The following is a 21,303-nucleotide window of genomic DNA, read 5'->3' as shown; positions in this document are numbered from 1 at the left end:
GAGAGTTTAGCTTCGTTTTAAGTCAAGTTTTTCTAATTTTAACCAAATTCATAAATAAAAGTACATAATATATATGTACTTTCTCTATTCCAAATTACTAATCGTTTTAACTTTTCTAGATTCATAAGCTTTGCTATGCATCTAAACATAAACATATATGTTATGTATCTAGAAAAACCAAAACGACTAATAATTTAAAAACGGAGGAAGTATGATATTAAATTATTCATTAAAATTCACTATTAAACATATATTAAAAATACATTTATTTGCTATTATAGTTGTTAACATACTTAAAAATAGATATGGTCGAAGTTAAAGAGATTTAACTTAGTCTAAAACTAAAACGTCTTGTATTTCAAAACGAGAGGTGTGTGAAGCCTCAAAACATTTGACCTTAACGCATTGTCCAAGCAGCAGCAATAAGAGAAGACATAGATTCAACACCGGAGTAACCATCCACAGCACATCAAAATTCAGTAAAATATACACAAACGTCGGATTAGTTCACCATTCCGTTGAAATATAATTCAGACTTACACTACGGTGAAGCTACTGCACCAAGTGTCAAAAGTGTCCACAAGGAGAAACGATCCTCACGCGCATTGCGCAGGTGTTCAAAAGTTAGGACGGGTTAATTTACAACGAATGGGTCTATCAGGCAACTGCACAGAAGAAAAAGAACAGGAAAAAAATCAAATCCAGATCAGCTACTTGACAGTCTCTGCCCAGCAGATCCACCAAAGCTGCATCCCGTTGGATGCTTGGATGTATTAACATACTGTCTAATGGTTAGAACAAACTACAGTCTTTTTACATCACGTATCCCCACTGGGATTACAAATTCAGATCGGAGTAATAACAGGAGTACGAGTCTATGCTTTGGGTTTGGTTTGGCCACTAGCCTTCTCTCTGATTTGCCTTTCACAGGTACAAAATGCTATTGCTTTTTTTTTCCTTTTGGTTCCCTGGAATTCACTGGGGAGGGAACCAACTGCCATTGTAGAGCTTATCCGATGGCATAGGTGCTGGGAGGTTGACATCTACTTGTGTGTGGTTCTTGGTATTATCTAAAACTGAAGCGGAACAATTTGGTGATGGGTCTTTATTTAAGTCTTGTTGCTCTGGAAAGTATTCTGTGACGACTGTCGTGTCATCCAGAACAGGAATGTCGCCTGTAAGGGTCTTGAAAGCAAACTCGATGCAAGGATCTGACCAGGCATTTCCAAAAATAGATTGAAAGGCCAACCCGGACTGATCAGAACCTGTTTCAGGCGCAGCGGACTGTGCCGGCAAAGCAGGTTCTTCTGTTCCTGCTGCATTTTGGAATCTAACATTTGCTGGAAAGCTTGCAACAGTTGCTCCACCTACTGGCATGGGAACCAACGAGTCATGATTTTCAAAATTTTTCCAGAAATCAGCTCCACCATTTTGTTCAGGAGCCCAAGACAAACTAGCCTGCAGCATAGAATTTTCAGCATAGTTTGGTTGCAAGTGATTGGTAGTGCCTTCCCGATTGATGTGTATCCGATCCACAGTGTCTGCTTGGCTCAGCTGTGGGTGCTTGGACATGTTGCCTTGTATTGTCTGAATTTGAGTGACACAGTCTGCCTGGCTAAAATGTAACTGATCAGCAGTGTTTTCCTGATTGGCTTGTAGTTGGTTTATAGTGTCAGCTTTGCTCAGCTGTGAATAATCAATAGTGCTTTCTAGATCGATGTGTGCCTGACCCACATTGTCTGCTTGGCTCAGATTTGGTTGCCTGGTCAAGTTCTCCTGAATTATCTGCATTTTAGTGACAGTGTCTACTTGGCTTAAGTGAAAGCGGTCGCAAGTGCTTTCCTGATTGGCCTGTATTTGATTTATTGTGTCAGCTTTGACCGGTTGTGAGTAGCTAATAGTGTATTCCTGAAAAGGCTGTACTGGAATGACAGTGTCTGCTAAGCTCAACTGTAATTGATTAGCAGTGAAATCCTGATCTGTCTGTATATGATTCACAATGTCTGCTTGGCTCAGTGGATCTTTAGTGCACTCCTGCATTGTCTGTATTGGAATATCTGCATGGTCTATAATGGATCTGTCCTCCAGAACAGGAATATCTGCTAGGATTGACTCCACCTGACTGGCAGTTTTCTCCTGATTTGTCTGTATATGATTCACAGTGTCCACCTGGCTCAGCTGTGAATGACTGGTAGTGTTTTCCTGAATATCCTCCATTCCTTCAGCAGTGTCTGCTTGGCTCAACTGTAAATGAATTGAAGTGCTTTCCAGATTACCATGTATCTGATTCACGGTGCCTGATTGACTCATTTGTGACAGATCGTTAGAGTTCTCTTCTATAGTATGTACCCGATCAATAGGATTTACATTAATCGGTTGATCCTCGGGCTCGATGCTTGCTTCCTGCTGAACATTCAGTGCAGCTAAACGGGGCGAAACTCGGATAGTTGTCACCGCAGGATTGGCTTTACGCTTCTTGGATCTCACCTCTACATTTTGTTCTTTCCTTTTAAGAGATTTGGTCTCCCTTGTACCACATTGTGCAGAGACTGGTTCAACACTCCTGTGTTCCAAAGTTTCAAGCTTATCGCCATACCCTTGCATTGCTTTCAAGCTCTCGGACTCTGGTAACACAGTATCTTCAGTATCATTTTCACTATAAGGAGTAACGAGTTTCTCCCACGGCATCATAATGCCTTCTGAAGTTAATATTTCACACTGAATACCCTTATCCGCGGTACTTGGCTTTGTGCGTTGCGATGACGAACTTGTCTGATTCCAGAAAAATGATGTAATGAGAAGAGCGAACTTGATAAAAAAAAAAGCAAGGGACAGACATAAATGAAAAACAACTTTATCAATTTCCTTTAGTTTCATACATGATATGTAAACTGAAACTGTATTCAGAAATCCAAAGGCATCTGAATCATGTGATTTGGTTAGACCATAGAAGGTGCGTCAAAAGTCAAAACTTTGATTCTTCACAGGTGACACAAAGAAAAACGTGATCTGCAATATTCTTATTCCTCTAAGGGGATATTGTGTCCACCATTCCACCAGAATATGACCAGTTGGCAAGTGGGTCATTTGCATGACATAGAAGACATCACATGCCTATGACTCAATTCATCAACCTCTCGTGAACAGATATGTGCAACTTGAGGTGGGCATCACAGTTGTGCTTCCTAATATTTGTTTCTCTAATGTTTTTTATGGATGAATATATACTAGTTGAACAATGAAAGCTGCAAGGAACTCACAAGAGTTTGGCTTTCTGTTATATGAACGTCATAGATGGTGCTGCCCTTCTTTGGTTTCATAGCACATTGGTCAATATCTCCTGTTTCAAGATACCGGTGCACATCCTTCAAAGAGCGAAATTCATATCCACTTACAGGATCAATGTAGAACTGCACAGATGAAAAGAATTAGAGGCCAATTGAGCCAGTTCACAAAAATTAAGCAAAGCAATGTGAAGCAAGACAAGATTTATGCAAGGCATTCTACAACATAGAAAAATACTAAGTTTCGCAGTACCAGCAGTAGTTGTTTTTTTACGTTTCCTTTAAGGTAGTCTCTAATTGCTTTGGACTAGTACCTTGAAGCTAAACAGGCCATTGTTCTAGATATGGAACATGGTAGTAAGAAATATTGAAGTTCATCCATGTTTTACTCTCTTTCCGAGGGTTCCGTTTAGTTATTTTCAATGTATAGTTTTAAGTACAGGGAATTTTTATTTCTTGATTCAATTTTATTCCAAATGAATGTTGGTAACAACTTATATATGCTGTTTAGATTAAGCAAAAACAAAAGGAAAACAAGAGGGAAAGTGTCAGGACAGCATACTGGATCCTGAAATGATCCAATCTTTCTTGGCCTGTATTCTTTGCGCCATCCATCAGGCAGCCCCTCAATGACTCTTCCATTCTTTTGTAGGGTCTAGCGACAAAATATTAAGTGTAAATTCTGTCATGCTTGTCAATGTGCACCTTTAAAATAAAGGAAAAGTGGGGTAGTTCAAAATTTGCATGCCTTGACAGCAGGTCGTCCTCCAACAAGATCACTTTGTGTCCCAGCAGGCTTGTCTTTTTTCAGCCATCCATCATGTTGCGCCTTTCTGACTAGTTCAGCCTTGACTGGAGCCTAAATGAAACAAAAAAAAAACAGCAATTTCTCAGAATAGTTATCAAACTGAATTATTAGATCAAATGAAAAGGGGTAGCTACAAATCTGCATGCCTTGGAAGCAAGGCTTCCTCTGACAAGGCCACTTCGAGTTCCAGGAGGTGTATCTTCTTTCAGCCATCCATCAGCCAACCCCTTAATGACTGGTTGATCCTTGCTTAGAATCTAGTAATGAAACCAAAAAAAATCATGTGATTTCTCACAATACTTGTCAAGCTGCATACTTAAGATAAATGAAAGGGAAAACAAGAAAAAAGTTGCATGCCTTGATGGCAGGGCTTCCTCTGACAAACCCACTTTGTGTTCTATCAGGCATGTCTTGTCCCTGCCATCCATCAGGCAACCCATAAATGTCGGGTTCATCCTTTCTTAGAAACTAGCGAAAAAATAGAAATGGTGGGCAATTTGACACGCTTGTTACTCTGCAATGAAATCAAATAGAGGGTGAGGGAGATTCAGAAACTTTTGTACCTTGAAAGTAGGTCTTCTTCTGACAAGCCCACTCCGCGTTCTAGAAGGCATTTCATCATTCAAGCATCCATCAGGAAGCCCCTTCGTGACTGGTTCATCCATGGTTACAGCCTAGTATAGAATAAGATGACGGAAACTCTGACAAACTTGTAAGAGTGCACTCAAAACAAACCAAAAAGTGTGGAGTAAGTTGGAAACTAGCATGCCTTGGCAGCCGGACTTCCTTTGACATTTTGTGTTCTCACGGGTGAGTCTTCTTTCACCCATCCATCAGGAGAACCCTTCAAGACTTCTTCATCCTGGATTAGATCCAAGTACAAAAAAAAAAGTGTCAAACTATAATCTTACTCGTCATGCCGCCATCCTTTTTTTACTAGGGGTGGAGTATCAGAAACTTGCATACCTCAACAACTTGGGGGCTTCCTCTTACAGGGTCACTTCTTGTTCTAGAACATGAACTGTCACTGGAATCCACAAAACTCTTCATCCTGACAAGTCCACTTCGTGTTCTAGAACATGAACCATCCCTGGAATGAATAAAGCTCTTTATCCTTACAAGCCCACTTCGTGTTCTCGAACATGAAGCTTTACTGGGAGCAAAAATTCCTTTTCTCCTTACAAGCCCACTTCGTGTTCTAGAACATGAACTGCTGCCGGAATCCATAACGCAGTTTACCCTAACAACCCTACTCTGAATTCTAGGACATGATCGCCAGTCAGATTGCATAATGCTGCCCCCTCCAGTCACTTCAATTCACAAAGACCTGCTCAATCACACCAGAATAACAAATGTCAAGAAGCTGCAGACCGAGACTCCAAACTCATCATGACATAATGGAGGTAAAAAGGGTTTGTACTGAAACGCAAAATATATCATTCATGAGAGAGTTTATTTGGAATTGGTGACAGTGAATTGGGGATAATGTTATAGGATCCTCTATCAGAAGAAAGTAAGACAAAGCAGAGGGCACATAACTCAGTTGTTAACTGAGTACTAGTTCAAGTTGCTATGTGCTTTCAAATTTCATAATAAGTTCTACAACGACATTTTTCTCATGAATGTCAATCTGAAAACCCCGTATTTCTTTTTTTAAAAGCAAATTTTGGTACTTCCTCTGATCCTCTTGTATTAGTCCATAGGACATCATCGGCATGGCCTTCAATATGACACTTTGACTAGCAGTATCTATATAAATGTATCACTATAAATATAAAAAAATAAATATTATGAAAATATTTCTCATGATCAACCTATGTTGTCAATCTATATGTTTTTCTAGACATTGATGGTCAAAGTTGAAAGGTTTGATTAAGATAAAACCAGATGGACTTATACTTAGAATCCGAGGTAGTAGAATTTAAGTTTTTTCATGAAACAAAGCAAGCGATAAACAATAATTTATAATCATATACCATTATAGGCCAGAAATCAACCTAAGAATGTATCAGCAAAATCCAGCCATGGATTCAAGCACCATCCATGAGGCACAAGGAGAGTCAAACTATTGGTTAGCTGGCCTTAAAAAGTGAAGGCCAAATCCCGTCATTAGCTGTTAGAACAACCAGCAACTCTATGTTCGCCTCATGTTCGTCAATCCAAAACTCAATCCACCAGACCAGACCACTAGAGATAGTATTTAAACCCTGAAAAGTAAAAACCGACCATTTCGAACCCAAACTTCAATTTCAACTGAACAGCTAATGCCATGATCCTGCAACCTAGAAATCGAAAAACCAGAACATCAATTCCTACCCGTCCTGACCTAAAGCCTCGATTTTTCTCATGATACAGCACCGCATCACGGCTCTAGCACCAAAACCCAATCTTTCTCTTAGCCCCAAAATCCATTCCCCAAAGGCAAACGCACCCAGCAGAGCTCCGATTCCCCTAAGCACCACATATCGAACCAAAGTCAAAACACCCAAATTACCAACCCGGATCACCCAATCAAGCATCCCCCGGACGCTTCACACACCCGTTAATCCCGACCTACCCGCTCACCCTTCCCAGTCCCAAGGAACACCGAGCGGCGGGCCGCGCGGGTGCCGGGACACCCAGAGCGCGAGGCGGAGGAGAGAGTGGCGGAAGGAGCGAGGAGGACTCACCGCCCCGTCGGTACGGCGCCGGCGGTCGCATGGCGTTTGACCTGGCTCCACCTCCCGCCGCTAGGGTTAGGGTTCCGGCGAGGCGTGGGGGTTGGGGGGGGGGGGTGGGGGGCCGTGACCGGTGGTGTGGTAGGCGGCGGAGGGGTCGAGAAGGGTGGGGAGTGGGAGAGTGGGAGACCCTTTTTTTGACCGACGAGAGCTCGGGCTCAGCTCCTCGACGTCAGCCAGGCACGCACGCGTCGCGTCGGCTGGGCTCGAGTCGACTCGCCCCGCCGCTAGCGGCTCGCCTTCAGCGATACAAAAGCTACTGATGGTGTAAGACTGCAAGAATCTAATTTTTCCATCTTCTCAGCGATTTTGATTCTACGCATCGAATTATCGAACTGTTACATTCGCCAGAAACTATGCCTGAACTTTTTTGGTTGTGACTTGTGATATTAACTATAAATCATTTTTTGCTTTTCTTTTTGCAAACGTGAAAGAGAAATATGCATTGAGAATTGTAAATTCCATAGGTCCAGAAGCTCATATTATTCAAACAACTGTTCATAATATTGTACCTTAGTATTTTTGAAAAACATGCATAGATGGAATTGCAGGCTAATGAAACAGCCAATATGAGCAATTAACAATTTGGCAGGAGCTGACCAATCCAATGCAAAACCAGACTGATATAGAGAAAATAGCTATTTGCTTTTCTTTTCTAAAAAAATGTCACATGCAAGATCCAAAAGCAGATATACTCCCAAACTATGTTAGGTAGATATATGGAAGAAGCTACATTATAATTAGGGGTGCTCTCACCAACAATCTAAGAATCCGACATTCTGTGAAGTCTCATGGTTTGCTTGCCGCTTCCTTCTGCCTTTGCCTACACGCATTCTACATGGTGACTGCAAAGCACCATTGACGATACGTCCGTCTATCTGCTCTCTCCGCAGATGATGACATAGGAGAAGGTGAGTTAGGGTCAATTTGTTTGTGAGGCAAGGTTGACTTCTGGGCCCGCATGGAGCAAGCGGATAGGGCTCTTTTGCCCACCCCAAGAGTCGCGTGCACGAGCTTCCAAGCAAGCACCACATGGTAAAAGAAATTCTTGCACTCTAGCACAGTAGCTCGATGGCCAGCTGGCTATAAGATGTTACTTATATATAATCCTACAATCTTATTTTAATGGAACATATTATGACGGTTACTTGTACCATTTTCTACTGGTGATGCTACAAAGAAAATGTGTCCACGTGTGGAAATGCTCTATAGAACCTTGTTATGGACGTTTGGATAACGTAATACAAGCTGATAGGATCATGATGCGTAAAGTAAAATTAGTACAATATTTTCTAGGGATGTTTGGTTTTGGAGGGGCTATTATAAGCCCCACCAATAAACCCATCATAAGTCTCTTTTTATACAAATATGAAGGCTTGTAGGTGAGGCTTATGCCCATAAGCCCCTCCAAAGAATGTTTATGAGGCTTATTTTCCGTGGACTCACCAAAATATCCTTACTTTCCTCCCACTACCCTTATCTCCCTCACCTACAGGGCATTAATGAGGGGTAAAAAAGTCATTACCAACTACTAGGATTTTTTATAAGCCGCTACAACCAAACACCACTTTGAGCTTATGATAAACCCCTCCATGTGAGAGTCCTATGTGCTTGTAATAAGCTCTTCCAAACCAAACACCTTCTAAGACTAAAATGTTTCTAGGATGTTTACTTAGACCTGGGTTGATGGGAACTTCTATAATTCTGTCGAAGCCGACGTTAATATTGCTTTTCAGCATCCAGTTTCGTGATATATTGTACAGCTAGATTCTCTTGTGAGCTCGGATCGCTATACGTTCCTGCAAGTACAAATCATGCATAGTTTCGCGATCCAATCCAAGATGAAATGGCTATGGAGTCGCGAAATCCAGGCTGGTGGGATCACGATGGTTAAGCAAAATTCCATGATTCCATTACGACCCGACAAGACATCAATACTGCTTTACCTAACTATACATTCAGTATAGGATATTGTGGGACCGTGTGGGAATAGGATTGGCACAAGGTTTTTTTGGCATCTGGTCTCATAGTATGGAGTAGACAATTATCAGAACTTGATTATTAGTTGCTGTATGCAAGTGTTTTCCAAAATCAAGTCAAAATCATAACCCTGCAATCCAGTCATGTTAAAGAGGGAGAAGGTAGTAAGGTAGAACCCTGGGAAACCTCATGCAGCCCTAGCCATCAGAAATGTGCACTGCTCAACGAAAATGTGCGATGGCTCCTGCAAGATGAACGGTGTGAAAACACACAAGATTAGTTTGTCCTCACTACTAGAAAACGGTCTATCGGTACCAGCACGTTAGTGCCGGTCAAGGACGAGCCGGCACTAACGTGCCTCAACAGTGTCATGCGGGCACGTTAGTGCCGGCTAGAAATACCAGCCGGCACTAACGTGCCATCCCCCCAACTGCCACAACGGTCAAAACGCACGTTAGTGCCGGTCGGCATATCTAGCCGGCACTAACGTGGTCAATTACAAGTTAGTGCCGGCTGTCAGCTCTAGCCGGCACTAAACGTACACAGTTAGTGCCGGCTAAAGCTACTAGCCGGCACTAACTTGCCCCGTATATACCGGCCACTCCAAACCCAGCCCTCCATTTCATTTGGCACTCCTTCTTCCCCAGCCTTCAACCGAGCTCTTCTCACTCCCATGGCGTGTTACAGGGGAGGTGCTGCCCATTTTCCCCAAATTTGTGAGGATTTCACCCATCCAAGTGCACCAAAGGTTAGTATCTTCTTCCACTCTTCTTTCACGGTGTTTATTGTGTGTTTCATGCTTTCTAGATAAAGAAAATAGTGATTTTAAGGTTGAGGAGAAATGAGAATATTTTAGGTTAATTTAGTAGTAATGAGAATATTGGTAAAGCATAACATTGATATATTTGAAAACTTCGTACTTCCAGTTTCCTGTGCAAGTTGGATTTAGGAATTACTCTTGTTTGTTGTACAAACAGACCTACCATTCTACCATTTGATATCTAACCTTAGTATCGTGGTTTGAACTGGATGAAAGTTTATACTACCACATTTCCTTTACTGTTAACAAAAAAAACATTGTTGATATCTGGGTACCTTGAGTTCGGATGAGATTTCTTTATTGATCTATTTGGATGCCACAATACAAAATTATTAACTATTGGTCAGGTACATAGCATCTGAGTGTTCAAACCTTTTGAAATAAAACATGCTCTGAAATTATTGTACGATGTTATGTTTTTGATGGTTAACTATTCATCATAATTTTGGCTATATCTCAGTACAGATTTACTTACCAAATTGTCACTCAAATTCTCATAAGCCATAAAATTTTTAGGCTTCTAGCTAGTAATTTGATGATGTTTGACTTGTGGCCTGTGCAGCTATTGCTAGTATCAAAAAAACAAAATTTTGATGTTTTCTTCTTATGCTCTTAAGATCTTATCCATTTGCATTTGAACTTTCTTTTAACCAGTGATGTTCTGAACTTCAGATAGATAAGCCTCTCAATTTATATTGTCTCCTAATAATAAATGAACTGTCTTCCTTGATCCATTGGTATTCTATCTTTGTACTACCCCCTGTTAATCTTTCAGCGTCATTGCAGTAAAAGCATGACTAAGAACATGATGTTTACTTCATTCTTGACTTTTCGATACATTTTCATGAGTAACGGGTTTTTTCCCCATAAAATTTCTAGATAAAGAAAATAGTGATTCCATCTGCTGATTTTCATATCTCAAAAATGAGATTGAGTTTGATCATAAAATTTTGCAAGCTCCTATTGTATATGTCTGATTTTTTTTAGAATTTCCAAACCTTGGATATGCCTCTGGAGAGTTTCTCACAGTTTCACTCTCAAAGCTACTCCCTCCGTTCCGTTTCAAATTATGAGTCGTTTAGACTTTTTCTAAATTCATAGTACAGATGAGCATGATTTTTTTTTAATTTGTACAGATGGACCGGCAATGGATGCACGGAAGCCGGAGCACCTCGGCGTGGATTCAGGGTTTAGATTCTTTTCTCAAGGCAGCAATGGCAAATAGGTCGCCAAAGGGTTTAATGTGTTGTCCATGCAGTGTTTGCGAAAATAAAAAGGAATTCCGGAAAAGAGAAACTCTATGGAATCACCTGGCCTTGAATGGTTTCATGAGTAACTATAGCCTTTGGACTAAGCACGGCGAAGTTGGAGTTACGATGGAAGATAATGAAGAAGATGACGATGGTGATAACAATCTTCCAGATTGGGCATGGGTTCATGAAGCAGGTGGCTTTCAAGATGAACCAATGGACGAGGGTGAAGCAAATGTTGCACAAGAGGAGCCACCTGACGAGCTAGGTCAGGCGTTGCTTGATGCACAGAAAGACAGTGACACTGTGAAGGATGCATTAAAGTTTGAGAAGATGTTGGAGGATCACAAAAGGCCGTTGTTCCCTAATTGCAAACCGGATCAGAAGAAGTTGGGTACCACGCTAGAGATGCTGAAATGGAAGGCAACTAATGGTGTCACCGATAAGGGATTTGGTGAGCTATTAAAGATTGTAAAGAACATGCGCCATTGCTGCGGCGCCCGAAGCTCCGGCCCCCATCACCGTCGACCCCTCCCTCCTCGCCCTCCGATCGCAAAAACGGATTCACGGTGAGCACCTTGTCCTCTACGGGACATTTTTCACGTTTCCATAGATGCATCACCTTACATTGCGTAATTGTAAGACAAACTTACAGTCTACTTGACGCCCAATTTGCCTAGCATCACTAACTGAGACATGATTTTTTTTTGCAACAATGTGTTTATGTCCAGATCCACAAGGAAATGGAGTTAGCAAAATTCTCTCTGAATACAATTTTAAGAAAATATTGTCATGATCATAAGTGAAGAAGTGTTTTTTTTTTACTGTCAAGAGTTATATATTGTGACAATACAATACAAAGGAGCAAAACAAACTGTATATTGAAAACTTTGATCAAGAATGGTAGAAGTAGCAAATGCAAAAATACTGGTCAGTGCACTAAAAAGAACTAATTAGTGATAGAATGTGCAGACATAATCTTAAATTTCATGTGGTCCGGGCATTTATCAAAGACAAACAAAGTAGTGTGTGTGCGTGGTCTATATATCTAAAACATATTGATGCCAAAATTCAAAAGTTTTGGGCAGCTGGTGACAACCATTTGGCACCGCCTCGTGATGGCTTTTTATGATAGCATCAAATGTAGCTTCAAGTATAGTTTCATTTCTCGCTTCTTTCAGTTTCCGGCATGCTTCAAACAGTGAGATATTTGAGGAACAAAGGATAATATGGTCATTCGGGTTGTGTGTCTCTTTTCGATTCTTCAATGCATGCTGCTCAAATGCTCTCGCGGAGAGTGCCTAGGAATGAATAAGAACAAATTAGAAAGAATATAAGAGCTAAATGAACTAGGAATACAAAAAAATAGGACAAACCATAAAACAATTGTCCTCAGAATTCAGGCATAATCATATGAAAATTGAGCATTGATTGGTAATCAATTCCCTGAAACCAATGTATCATTTCCATCTATTGACAGCACAAATATCACACCTTGCTGCTGCATGGTTCTTACAGACAATGGTAAACTCAGATGTAAGCTTTGAAACAAGTACACAAAGAACATAAATATCTCAACAACTATTAGCACCAACTAACAAGCCAAGGCACAACATTCTGTTGCAAAGATCATGAAGAAGGGAGAATTCAAGGGTTGGTCACATTGAATAGCAACAAAAAATCAAGTCATGGATCCACATTGTGGCTGGATGGAGCTAGGGAGAACTGATTCATGGTGGAGATGGTTCACTTGGGTGTCAAGTCACCTTGTTTTTCTACTCTTGTTGAAATATTGAAATCAAATCATATTGAGCTTACAACGTTAGATTTGTCAAGACATCCTTTGGTAATAATTCTTATCCTATTTGTAGTGTTGCTATGTTGAAAACCAAACTGCGGCAAACCAATTCCATTGTTGAATACACCTATTTTTAAATCTAGTTTGCATTTGTTAATTCTATATTTTCTCAAGCTATTTGCATTTGTTAAATCTAGTTTCACGCTGATAGAAATTTATAACAGTTCCACTTTTTCTTGAAACCATGACATTACTGGAGAGTCTTCTATTTTTCTCTGAGTTTCTTGCTTGTGTGGTTTTACCCGGACCCGGTAAGTATTTCTACCTATTTTACCATTGAGTAACAGAAATGAGATTGGCCTATTTCCTCTCAAGCGTATTTCTTTTTAAAATTGACTGATTTTGATCTGTACACAACTATTGTCCTATATTTTTCTCCTGCCATGTTACAATCAGCATTGTTAGAAGTGCTAATTAACCTATGATGTTTGGTCTAAATCCTAGATTGCTGGTATGGCATTTTCTGTAGCACTTATAATCTTAGGAAGTATTGATAATGAGAGATAGTAAATGAACATCTTATTCCCTTTTACTTTTGTCAGATTGGCTGTTCTTTCTTCAATTCAGTTGCCATCAGCGTATGCTTTCTTTATAGAGGAGAATCGCAAGTTTCATGAAAATGGGATGGTCAGAGCCTCTCATTATAGATGATCCAGCAAATGTCCTTGGGCATATCGAATTTCTCACATGTTGAATTTTTGTCTATGTGAAAATACAGTCTTAGACAATGTGCAAATCTGACACGAGTTGGTCGAGATGTGAACATCTATGATGACTGGAACCTGGGTCACATATTGCTCTTCTGGTTTGTTATATATAGTAACTCCCTAAGCTGTTATGTCAAGGAATGGGCAGGTTACTTTCTCCTGGTGATGCACAAGTGCAAGTTAATATATAATTATATATTGTTATCAGCTAATTGCATATATCGATTTTTACCAATATTATTCATTAATTTGATCTCATCATGTGAGTTTTCCTAATTTGTATTTAGGCATTACCTAACTGCACATTATTCATTAATTTGATCTCAATGTGTTTATAACAATTTCAGGTTACTTGTGGTGGTGAACTTGCTGTCCTCCACGCCCTCCGAAGAATCTGCTGAAGAAGGTTTATATCTGCATTTGCTTGATCTTCTCAACTTTGATCATTAGTAGATGAGTTATATTCTTCGGTAATTGGAATACTGATAAAAGTCGAACAAACTCGAAGGTCGATGGAGGAGGTATATGAGTTATATTCTTCGGTAATTGGTGATCTAAGAGTTGTATGACATATTGTGTGTGGTCAATGCTTGATGTACGTGTAATGCTCAATGCTTAATGTGTTGGTTTCAGTTGATATCATCAAGCATCACGCTGCTGGAAGATCTGTTGATTTTTTATTTTTTTTGCTTTTTTCATTTCAATATGATTACAGAGGCTATTCTTTCATTTATGTGATATTGTGTCTAATTGTATTATGTGTTCCTTGTACTCTGTGTATTACTGTAATTTGTTTTCATCGCCCGTAGCAATGCACGGGTACGAACTTCGAAATGTTAAGACTGAAACCTTGCAAATACATACATTTTAAACCTTGCAAATACATACATTTTAAACCTTGCAAATACATATATTTTATTAGTACTAGAAAATACTTAATGTTTTTTTATTGTTTCGGGTAGTGGAAATGGATCCTACGGACAACCAAGACGAGTTAATGCACGAGCTCATTTGTGGTAGTACTGGGCAAATAGCTCCAGAGTTTCATGAGGATGAGAACGATGGCAGCCAATTTTTAAACTTGCATTATCATGGCGACCAGGAGCAAGATATTAGTGGGGAGGAAGAAGAAAATGTCGAGGAAGCCGAGGTATGAAATTTAGTGATTCTTCCAGGCATCAGGATAAACGTTTTGTCAATACCTGCCGCGACGTCCACTAGTTGCTAGCAACCCGCTTAATAAATTTGTGATTCTTTCAGGCATCAGGATCGACGAAGCCTAAACGGAAACGTGGCTCCAAGAGGAAGATGGTAGGATGTACGACCATCACGGAGATCAACGAAGCAACCGGCGAGCCACTAGCCCCTGGTCAAATTAAGACGACCTTTGTAAATCAATTGGGATATCTTGTTAGGGAGAACGTCCCCATAAAGTACAAGCTTTGGAAGAGAAATAAAGTCTCTGATCGACCTGAAGATATCGTGCCAGATTCAGAGAAAGATTTGTTATGGAAAGAGGTGTTGTTGCACTTCAACTTTCCCTCGGGCAAAGCTGACAAAGTAAAGGGTTGGGCATTTAAGAAGATGGCAATTCAGTTCGGCTCGTTCAAGAAAAAATTGGTGGCAAACTTTGTCAACAAGGGCCTCATACCAGATTTTGATAGAGTCTGGAAGAAACAACGAGAGTGGTGGAATGAATTCGTGAATTACAAGCACAGTGCTGACAGCATGGCAGCCTCGATTCAAGGCAAAATGAATGCTAGCAAAAAGACAAACTTCCATAGACTTGGGCCTGGAGGTTATAAGGTTGCTGTTCCGAAATGGGAAAAGATGGAAAATAATTTAATTGCAAAAGGAATCGTACCGCAGACCTTGAGTTGGCCCAAATGAGCAAGGTATTACTTCTATGCTCATGGAGGCACACTAGACCCCGACACTGGAATGTTTGTGACTAGCGATGTACTAAGAGAGGCTGCCCAAAGACTTGACGACGCAATGAGGCGTACGGAAGAAGGAACCTTCCAGCCCAACAGAGAGAATGACGAGCTGACTTACGCTCTTGGGAATGCGGAACACACTGGACGGACCCGAGGCATGGGCGTAGTTCCGTGGAAATATGGCTTTTCCGGAGATCTCGAAACCTACCGAAGCCGATGCAGAAGCAAGGCAGTAGTGGCAGAAAAGATCTGTAGCCTAGAAAACCGGATAATGTCACTTGAGGCAGCAGTTGGGCAACGCTCGGACAAACCAGCTGCCAATGTGGAGTTCAGCACCCCTTCTCAGCGTCGTAGCAGTGTTGCTTCCACAGAGCACCCTGCTTTGGGTGCCGACAGGACGAGGGACCCCATCGACGACATTACCGTTAGGACCCAGTGTGAGCTTCTGGTTCTTTATGGGAAAAAGCTCAAAGTTTGTGCTGAGGGTTTTGCGGAAGTCCAAGAAGAAGGCAGGACAATACATTGCCAGCCAATTCCTGAAGGATTCGCCAGAGTCTTTGTTGACCAAATTACTGAAGAACGCTGGGAAGACTTGGACCTCCCGATCCCTATAGGTCCTGAAGAAACAGAACTACAACATGCCGTACACATATGGATTGCGTGGCCAAAGCGCGACATAAGATTGGTGCAAGCAGCCACAGATTCCGCTCGGTGCTCAAGGCAAAGATCACCAACGCCACCTGATGACAGGAATCCTAGTGTTGGCCCACCTTCTCCACCGCCTGCACGGGACCCCAGCATGGATCCGCCATCACCAGCCGCACAAAGCAAGCCAATTTCGGCATCATCACCAGCCGCACAACAGAATCAGAGTCAGCGACAGAAGGCATACACGGTACCTTCGGTCCAGCCATCTCATAAGCAGCAAAGAAAGAAGAAAGCGAAGGCTCCAGAAGAGAAAGAGGCAGAAGAATCGTTTCAAACCTTCTTGCTGAAGCGCAAGCTACTGAGGGAGGCTGCGAACAAGAAGCCAGAAATAGATCCGGTTGCGAAGGCACACTTCGTTAAACACTTCATTAAAGATCCCACCAAGGAGAAAGAAAGGGAGTCGGATTATGATCGGCAGATCAGAAAGTGCTACAACAACCCCAAGAATCGACGGATCAATGCAAAGACCGTTCCCCAGCTCGGAGAGCAGTCCAAACAATCGATCGCTTCGTTGATAGTGCCGCGTGAAGAATGTCCTGATGAATCAAGAGATCCGTTGACCATGGCTGGGATGATATTGCAAACTGATCTAACAAGGGCTCAATTGCTTGGGGAGGCCCTACAGGATGCCCGCGGCAGGAAAAAGTTTGTACTTGGTGAACCTTTGATATGGCCAGAGTTACTACCATTCCTACCAACGAGAATGGCCGAGTTACACAAATGGTATGCCGTGCAATCTAAAGCTAATCAATTAGAGATGTTCCCAGCCCGGATTAAAGATGAGCATTTCTGGCGGGGGGCAGGTGAAGTATATATCGAGTTTGAAGCACTTTACGATTTATACCATCAAGATGCCCTTGACAAGTCCCTCCTGAGTGTATGGTGCATGTGAGTATTGTCTCTCGTTTCATTATTTTTAGCCTTGTGTGTTGACTGATCCCCGTTTTTCTTGTGTCCCGTAGGTCAAAAATTCAAATTTGCCGAAAAAAGAACTTCCATAACGTCGGGTTCTTCGACCCCGATATTATACACGAGAAAACGGTAGAGCAAAACCCTGAAGAAATAGTCAATATTATATACAGGGGGTTGCGTAAGAATAGCATGTGTCCCTTCATTCTCTTGCCATACAACCATCAGTGAGTCATTCTTTGTTAGCCTCTTGTTTTCAATCCTTTCGTATTAATAATACTATTTAATAACTATTTTAATCAACATTAATTGGTTATGCGTATGTATATGCACAATTTTCATTGGATATTGCTTTGTATTCGGATTGAGGAGCACAAGGTCTTGGTGTACGACTCGTTAAGGCAAGATAAATCAAAGTACCAAGATCTCATCGAGGTGGTAAATACTGCATGGCATCGCTACCTCCGCAAACACATAGGCTTGCCCATAGGTGAAATCGAGCCTCTTTGTTGGGTGACTGATTTTCCGGTATGAATATACTCTCGCTACTAATGTCATTCGCAATAAACATCAGAAAAATTCTATATCTTAACCCACATTTGTCCATAGTGTTGGAGATAGGGACAAGGAAACAACTTATGTGGATACTACGTATGCGAGTGGATCAACACTTTTGCAAGTGAAAAAGGGCAAATGACAGTGGAGGCATTCAATGTACGTGAGCACAATCACATCTGCTCATCATTTTAATTCATTATCTTTTATTCTCATGTTTCTTCGAAAAATGTGACAGCATTGGCGGATGAAAGAAGAACTCATTGAAATGGCTCGGATCAGGGCATTCAAGAAGCTATATGCGGATTCCTGCTCGATGAAGTCATAAATCCTAAAGGCGAATTTTATGGCGATGTCCGTACAAGCGTCGCCGAAAAAGATCCGACGACGGGGAATTTGATAAATTACTACAGTTGATGTTCTTACAAATTTATAATATCTCAAGTACTTTTAAACTCCTAAGTGTTCCATACATGATGAATATATATATATAATATTAGTGTAATATGCTGTCCTAATATTACTGTGCAATGCAAAAAGTACGATTATGTAGTCGCATACGGTACAAATACGCATAGCCATACGTATAAAAATAAAAAACAAAAGGTAAATAAGAAAAAAGATTTAGTGCCGGCCAGTTATACCAGCCGGCACTAACCTTGCTGCCAGGAGCCGGGCAGGGTCGGGCACGTTAGTGCCGGCTGGAGTAACAGACCGGCACTAACACGCGCCAGTTAAAACCGGCACTAACGGCTGTCACGTTAGTGCCGGCCATTTAGTGCCGGTCATAGGGACCGGCACTAAATCTCCCTGTGACCGGCACTGATGTGCCTTTCTCCGGCTGTGCCTGCAACCCTGGATTCTTGGCCCAGAGACAGCAGCAGCCGCCGCCTGCAGGATGGGATGGCCGAAACACCGATCCGGTCACCGAGTGACTCGACTTCGAGACGGCATTTGGAATTCCAGCCCGTACTGCTCATATTAATTCGTACAAAGTTTCACGAAAATCTTGACCCAAAACAAATGGTGCTTTCGTCCTGACAATTCACGCAACCGCGACGGAATCGTTTGGAGGCTCTCTTGAGATCATGATCATATTTTCCCGCGTGGCATTTTCGAGCCTCGTGATTTAATAATGTAACAAAAAAAATTTCGGAGGTGGAAAATAAACAAGAACATGTCCACGCGAATTATTATTTAATATATACGCTTCATCTTTTATTCTGACCATCATCATACCCAGCGTACATGGATGGATGCAGCATCAGCTTCGGCCTTCGGGGACATACAAAGTTATAGCATGCATGCACATGCACGTACAGTATGTGGTAGCAGGTAGCTAGTCGCTAGCTGCTAGCGCTAGCACTGCCTGACGCACTTGCACTGCCGCCTGAACCCGTCGCAGTTGCCGCCGCCCCAGCCCTCCTGGAGGCACACCTGCGCGCAGTTGTGGTCGGACATGCAGGCCCCCCGGAACCCCGCGCTCCGCCGCCGGCACACGCGCGCCTCCGCCGCCGGCGCCGGCGAGTACTCCTCTGCATGCATATATAGATCACAGGCGCGTCATCTATCACATCGTTAACAGTTGATCGCCGACGACGACGAGGACGTACGTGCGACGACGATGAGCAGCAGGAGCATGACGGCCGCCCGCGCCGCCGCCTTCCTCGTCCACATGATGGCTGGCCGGCCGCGCGCCTACTACGTGGCTACCTAGCTAGCTACCTGCAGGTGAGTGATGTGAGGCTCTGGCTTGGAGACCGATGAAATCAGCTGCTGGGCGCGGCAGGCAGGCAGGCATATATAGGCGGCCGATCCCGGGTGCGCGTCGCCACGTGGCGCTCGAACGCCTGCTGGTGCATGCAGGCATGCATGGGTACGTGGCGTGACGGGGAGGCTGCATGCGCGCAGGTCGGTGGCCTGGTGCTGTGCCAACCATCCAGCTAGCTCTGGGCTGAAACGTGCAGGCTGCTGGAAGCCTGGAACAAAGACACAGTGGGTAGCACGAGCTCCCAGTCGCCGAGGTAGCAGATGATCGGCGAGCTGATCCATGCATCGGCCTTGCTCGATCACCCGTGGCTTCACTTCACACGTGTCCTCCTCCCAGCGTCGCAGGTGGCAGGAGGCGCCCGCCACGTGCCCGCCTCCCCCTCCGCCCCGTCCACTATAACTACTAGGCGCTCTTCCTCCTCATCTTCTCCGGCAGGCCGCCCATCCACATCGTCGGCGAACTCTCTCCATTGACAACGAACGTAACGATGGAGCTCAAGTCCAGGGCCGCCGCGTGCGCTCTCCTGCTCCTCCTGCTCGTCCTCACACGTACACACACACTAGCTACATACTAGCGACCTTAACATTGTTGTTGGCTTATAATTGATCTTGTCGCCATCTTCGTTCAGATCGATTCTAATAACGACTCGATCACCGCTGCTGCTGATGGATCCTGAATCCTGATCGAGCTTGCTGTCTCTCTTCTCTGCAGACGGCGGCAGCAGCGACGTCGGCGGGATGGTGGCGGTGGAGGCGCGGGTGTGCACCGGGAAGAGCCAGCAGCACTCCTTCCCCTGCATCTCCGACCGCCTCTGCACCCGCAACTGCGTCAACGAGGGCGGCGGCTGGACCGCCGGCTACTGCCGCTGGAGGGTCTGCACCTGCCAGAAGGCATGCTAGCTGATCATCACCATCCACCTCGCCGGCCGGCCGGACGGCAGCGGTAGATCGATCACCATCAGCTCGTCCGCTTCCACCTTCCGACAAGCTTCGCCGCACGTGCGCTGCGCTCTGTTGCTAGTGCAGAACCATGCATGTCGCGATGTAATAATGAGATATGATACGATAATGTAAACTACAGCAGCAATAAGAGCAGGACTCCTTTCAAAAAAAAATAAAGTAAAAGAAGAGCAGGACCGGGCGTGGAATGATCAAATGTACGAAGTTTAGGCCCACTCAAACTCAGGACTCCCCCAAGGAACACTTGATCCAACCTCCTCCTGGCAAAACACACAGTGAGAAGCCTTTGGTTCTGTTTGGATACGATTATAGGCCCTGTTTGGATACGCCGCTTTGGCCCTGTTTGGATAGGATTATAAGCCGCTTATGGATGGAAATAAACCAAAATCCCACCTAAATGCTTTGATTATTTCTCGATTCTCGATTATGTGGGAAGCCGCTGCCGCTACCGCCGTCCACTACTCCACTCAGCTTCCAACTTTCCAAGCGTTGACCTTTCCCCCTCGAGCACCCAGACGCTCGATGAGAGACAGGTGTGAGCCATGCACTTCGGCTAGTCCACTACTCCACCCAGACGCTTGATGAGCTGCAGGCCGCTGCTACGCGGAGGGGCACTCGACGGCGCAGTAGGCGGGGGAGGACGCGGCGGCAACCTCGACGAAGAGCAGCGCGAGGAGGTGCGCGCGGGCGCGGGAGAGCTCCGCGTGGGCGCGCGCCAGCTGCGCCTGGAGATCGTTGACCTGCTTCTGCAGCTGGCAGATGGCGCCGGCGGGCACCATGCTGCCCACCGCGTCGGCGCGGTGCTCCTCCACCGGAGATAGAGAAGAAGAGACGAGCTCGAGACGCAGGCCGGCACAGTTCGATCGGATGGATAAGGTCAGGGGCAAAATGGCCTGTTCACTTGGATTGTAAACTGAAAACGAAAAAGAAAAGAGAGAAATCAAGAAAAGGAGGAAAAATTCCTCAAATCAAAACAATTCGTATACGGAGGGTTATATTTTGAAAGGATCGTATATTGAATGTAATATCAAAAGAAGTGA

The 21,303-nt window shown here is 43.4% G+C and overlaps 3 protein-coding genes across 5 annotated transcripts; 1 reads left to right on the top strand and 2 right to left on the bottom strand.

Moving 5' to 3' along the window:
• Window positions 1–487: 487 nt before the first annotated feature.
• Window positions 488–6,899, bottom strand: LOC112896705 (methyl-CpG-binding domain-containing protein 13-like). 3 transcript variants are annotated; one of them, XM_025964803.1, is made up of 10 exons: window positions 6,762–6,899; window positions 5,059–5,419; window positions 4,862–4,954; window positions 4,656–4,766; window positions 4,450–4,560; window positions 4,239–4,349; window positions 4,033–4,143; window positions 3,847–3,939; window positions 3,261–3,410; window positions 488–2,772 (listed from the first exon to the last, which is right to left on the bottom strand). In XM_025964803.1, exons 2-10 carry the CDS (start codon window positions 5,380–5,382, stop codon window positions 976–978), a joined length of 2,901 nt encoding a protein of 966 aa, XP_025820588.1. In that variant the 5' UTR covers window positions 5,383–5,419; window positions 6,762–6,899; the 3' UTR covers window positions 488–975. The 3 variants fall into 3 exon arrangements, with proteins under 3 accessions (XP_025820588.1, XP_025820589.1, XP_025820591.1); XM_025964804.1 differs by having other exon boundaries at window positions 4,450–4,509; XM_025964806.1 differs by lacking the exon at window positions 4,450–4,560.
• Window positions 6,900–18,892: 11,993 nt separating this feature from the next.
• LOC112898560 (defensin-like protein 21) lies at window positions 18,893–19,280 on the bottom strand. Its single transcript, XM_025966899.1, has 2 exons — window positions 19,147–19,280; window positions 18,893–19,068 (listed from the first exon to the last, which is right to left on the bottom strand). Exons 1-2 carry the CDS (start codon window positions 19,208–19,210, stop codon window positions 18,893–18,895), a joined length of 240 nt encoding a protein of 79 aa, XP_025822684.1. The 5' UTR covers window positions 19,211–19,280.
• A 488-nt stretch (window positions 19,281–19,768) lies between these two features.
• LOC112896175 (defensin-like protein 2) lies at window positions 19,769–20,278 on the top strand. Its single transcript, XM_025964094.1, has 2 exons — window positions 19,769–19,852; window positions 20,016–20,278. The coding sequence occupies exons 1-2, from the start codon at window positions 19,792–19,794 to the stop codon at window positions 20,201–20,203; spliced, it is 249 nt and encodes an 82-aa protein (XP_025819879.1). The 5' UTR covers window positions 19,769–19,791; the 3' UTR covers window positions 20,204–20,278.
• The last annotated feature ends 1,025 nt before the right edge of the window (window positions 20,279–21,303 follow it).

The sequence above is a fragment of the Panicum hallii genome, chromosome 6, assembly GCF_002211085.1.
Source record: "Panicum hallii strain FIL2 chromosome 6, PHallii_v3.1, whole genome shotgun sequence".
Taxonomy (NCBI): Eukaryota; Viridiplantae; Streptophyta; class Magnoliopsida; order Poales; family Poaceae; genus Panicum; species Panicum hallii.
Note: the sequence above shows the minus strand (reverse complement) of the source record. Positions and strands in the feature narration are given on the sequence as shown.

What these genes read in the sequence shown, in the direction of transcription:
- LOC112896705 (XM_025964803.1), bottom strand. Translation starts at nt 5,382, where the DNA reads ATGCAATCTGACTGGCGATCATGTCCTAGAATTCAGAGTAGGGTTGTT. An exon ending in GAGGAAGCCCTGCCATCAAG is followed by an intron (nt 4,350 to 4,449) that starts GCATGCAACTTT and finishes TTTCATTACTAG; the next exon opens with ATTCTAAGCAAGGATCAACC. An exon ending in TAACAGAAAGCCAAACTCTT is followed by an intron (nt 2,773 to 3,260) that starts GTGAGTTCCTTG and finishes TTCTGGAATCAG; the next exon opens with ACAAGTTCGTCATCGCAACG.
- LOC112898560 (XM_025966899.1), bottom strand. Translation starts at nt 19,210, where the DNA reads ATGTGGACGAGGAAGGCGGCGGCGCGGGCGGCCGTCATGCTCCTGCTG. An exon ending in GCTGCTCATCGTCGTCGCAC is followed by an intron (nt 19,069 to 19,146) that starts GTACGTCCTCGT and finishes ATATGCATGCAG; the next exon opens with AGGAGTACTCGCCGGCGCCG.
- LOC112896175 (XM_025964094.1), top strand. Translation starts at nt 19,792, where the DNA reads ATGGAGCTCAAGTCCAGGGCCGCCGCGTGCGCTCTCCTGCTCCTCCTG. An exon ending in CCTCCTGCTCGTCCTCACAC is followed by an intron (nt 19,853 to 20,015) that starts GTACACACACAC and finishes TCTTCTCTGCAG; the next exon opens with ACGGCGGCAGCAGCGACGTC.